At 47.0% G+C, this 3422-nt stretch overlaps 1 protein-coding gene across 1 annotated transcript; it reads right to left on the bottom strand.

Moving 5' to 3' along the window:
- Window positions 1-296: 296 nt before the first annotated feature.
- Window positions 297-2491, bottom strand: fjx1 (four-jointed box kinase 1). The gene has a single exon (XM_077515962.1). It carries the CDS (start codon window positions 2109-2111, stop codon window positions 852-854), a length of 1260 nt encoding a protein of 419 aa, XP_077372088.1. The 5' UTR covers window positions 2112-2491; the 3' UTR covers window positions 297-851.
- Window positions 2492-3422: the final 931 nt, after the last annotated feature.

Genomic DNA, 3422 nt, shown 5'->3' with positions numbered 1-3422 from the left:
GTAGAAGATAGAGATGAGAACTCATTTCAATTTAGTTATGAAACAGCAAATCCTTTTGAAAATGTATCAAATGATGTCACTTGTCTCCTCCTTCATAATTCCTGGTAAGATTATAAAGGATTAGCATTTTCCCGTTGTACCGTGCATTTGGCTGACAGCATGGCTCAGAGGGAACATTCATGCCAGTACCACGCATTTATACAACACAATGAAAGCACTGTAATGATCGGCACAGCGGATTGCGCAGGCTGCTAAATGTTTGACGCACCATAATAACAGTTAAGCAGCACACAGTGTTTTAACATAAATTAGTGTATATTTAAAGAGGGAAGGGGACACGATATTTTGGAATGTTACAATGCACATTAAATTAGTGGACCTCTGACTTGCCAAAACAAGTTGGTGAGCAATATTTACAACATTAACAATGCTACACTTATAAGGCTGAATAAAAAAAGAAAAATACAAGTGTCATGCTGCCTATATGGCAACTGGCTGTGCAAAAATGATTTTCTATAAAAGCGACCAAATGTTAACATAAACATATTGTACAGTAAACAGTAAGGCTTGGGAGTTTATCTTATCTAGATTAAAGACCATATGGCAATAATCCAAACACACTTAGAACATGAGGGGTTTATATGTTACCCCATGCAGTCACTATTATAGTCTTTACATGTGATACTAATCAAGTGAGTGGGATTCATAGTGTGAACTAAATCAGCAGGGATTAAGCTGGCACAAATAATTATAAAGTAGGCGTCACATTTTATCCATAAGAGGTAGTTCAGTTGGATATTCCAGACAAAGCTGTATGCTCATCTTTGGGCCACACAGTCATTCGTGGATGCTCATAGCTGGCCGTACTTCTCTTTGCAGTGTACAATGTGTTTGTATACTCTGTCTATCCTGTCCTGGAGGACAGCGGCATGCTCCTCTGAGAGGAAGCCCAGTTTTGATGACAAAGGCTCGCTGTCCTTATAGAGCTCCAGCAGCCTTGTCTTGGAGTCTCTGCGCCGGTGGAGCTCGGCCACGCGCTGCGCGGTCCTCTTCCTGAACAAGCACACGGAGCTCAGCACCGTCTGGTGATATTGCTCCCACATGTTCAACACCCGGAAGCCGTGCACTAACCCGGCTTCGTTGTCGATAAAAACGAGGCCCCCGCGGGGCGTTTTCAGGAGATTGTTGGTGTCCCTTTCCATGACTCGGGCGTCCCACTGCAGGCTGAACAGATTGCTGACCAGCCGGTCAAAGTTGGCCGTCATGTAGTCGAATATGATTAGATCGCTCCACTGCATGAGATCCACGAGCTCCGCCGCGGTCTTGTTCAAGAGCTCCGGGTGCAGCCCGCCGCTTTCCTGGCGTAGCGGAGAAGGTGTGACCACCCCGCTTAGGTTGGAGACCCACTCGGTGAGAGAAACCACAGCGTGGTCGCTCCATTGTAGTCCGCCGAGGCGCGTCTTCACCGCCCCCCATTGTTCGCTGTAGGTGTTCAGCTGGGACAGTACCAGAGGCGGCACGTTGGTGATGCCCAGCAAACAAGCAAGGTAATAAGTCAAAGTTTCACCTTGCACCTGATCCGCGTTGATCCCGTAGCGCACGCACGCTTTGGAGCCATCCGCGAAAGTGGCGAGCTGATTGGATATCCTGCCGCATCCTGGCTCCAGCTTCACCACCCGCGCTGCTCTCGCCCTCTCTCGCCAAGCCCGGGCATATTCCTCCGTAAAGCCCACCGGGAGTAGATCCTCCAGCCAGGCGCTCCAAAATATGCCATCCTCCACGGGGGGGTCCAACTTGACCGAGCCCCCCTGTGGAGTCGTCTTATTCTCTTTCACGTGGTCATGGCGACTCCCCGCTGCGTTCTCGCTTAGGTTGTGAGCCTTGAGTTGGGCCCTGTGTGTCGCCGGGACAGCAAGTAGAGTCCGGAAAGTTTTCGCGGAAAGATCCACGGGGAGTTTGGGGTAGAACGACCCACCGCCCGGCAACGCGAAGCCCCGTTTGTGTCGCTCCAAGCGGTCCTCGAGTGAGCTCCAAACGTAGAAAACGCCCGCGAATGCGCCCAGGAAGAGCAACGCGAATAAGTTGGATGTCAGAACCCTCATGGCGACCATGCACACTCAAAAAAAAAAAAAAGAAAAAGAAAAAAAGATCCACTTCTATTCAATCCGCGGCTGAGCTGGGGCGGCCGAAAGCCTTCGCCCCCGAGCCCAGTGGCTGCCAGGCAGACTGCTTGAGAACGAGGCTCCAAAGCGGTGTGCCGCTCATCTCAGATGCTTATCAAAAGCCTCCTCTTTGCGGAGACATTTTGGATGTGTCCTCTACTGAACCCTCTTCATCGTTGCTCTCTGGTGATGGAGTGGCTCTCTGCCCGTGAGCACCTCACTGCTTCTCATCCTCCTCTGGCTCGCTCTTCTCTCTCTCCCTCTCTTTCTCCAGCTAACTGGTGCTGGGTGAGTTTGATTTGTGGCGGTGTTGGCTCGTTGAGAAGCTATGAGACACGTGACTCCAGTCCCGGGCTGGTGGGAGGGTCGTGCGGAGGAGGGAGCAGAGAGGAGCAGAGCAAGTGCACTACTCGCAGTGTGTGCTGTCCTTTTCCATATTTTGGTTAAATTTTAATCCTCTACTTTTAAAGAAGGAGAAATGTTTTCAGAAATAGACCCATTACCTATCTCACATGTTCACCCTGCAGCTAAGCCACACAAGTTAAAATATGATATCTAATATCATAGGCTCGATTCACATTTGCACAGAATGAAACAGCATAGACTAATGATGCAATTACAGAGATGGCAAAAGTACTCAAACGTGTCTTTACTTAAGTCAAAATATTTTGGAAGTGTGGCACTGCCAATGTGATATAAACATTTCTGTCTGGCAAATTCGTTCAACTTCGATGTATTCAGTACTTGCAAAGTTAAAACACATTTCCAAATACGTTTGAACATATTTGCAAGTATACTCAAGCATAGGCTACTTGCAAATGCGTTCACATGCTTGCAAATAGTAAATTCTGTAGAGTATTTGGCTCTATTTGGAGTTGGACCAAATCAAATCAGTTTTAGACTAATATTTATACTTGGAAGATAGCAAAATAAAGAATGGAAAATAAATGACAGTCACTGAAGGGTTGAGGAACAAACTTACAACCATCATCTTGGGATAGCTGATCTACTCTCTGAGCCATGCAGCTCCTACTATGTGTTCGTATATCGCTCGTGTCAGCTGGAATCTTCGTAACTCAAAGAGACCGAAAATGTTTTTCGTCTCCTTTTGTACCTAAGCAAACAGTATGAGAGGCATAGCTCAGGTGAAGGTCGTCAGTTTGTTCCTCCACCCTTGAGTGACTTTTATTTGTATATATTTTTTTTACAATTCTGTCTTCCAAGTGTAAAAGTGTATTCTAAATTCTATTCTATTCTAAT

This window comes from Festucalex cinctus, chromosome 3, assembly GCF_051991245.1.
Source record: "Festucalex cinctus isolate MCC-2025b chromosome 3, RoL_Fcin_1.0, whole genome shotgun sequence".
Classification (NCBI taxonomy): domain Eukaryota; kingdom Metazoa; phylum Chordata; class Actinopteri; order Syngnathiformes; family Syngnathidae; genus Festucalex; species Festucalex cinctus.
The sequence above is the reverse complement of the archived record's forward strand: the minus strand, read 5'-3'. Positions and strand labels throughout refer to the sequence as shown.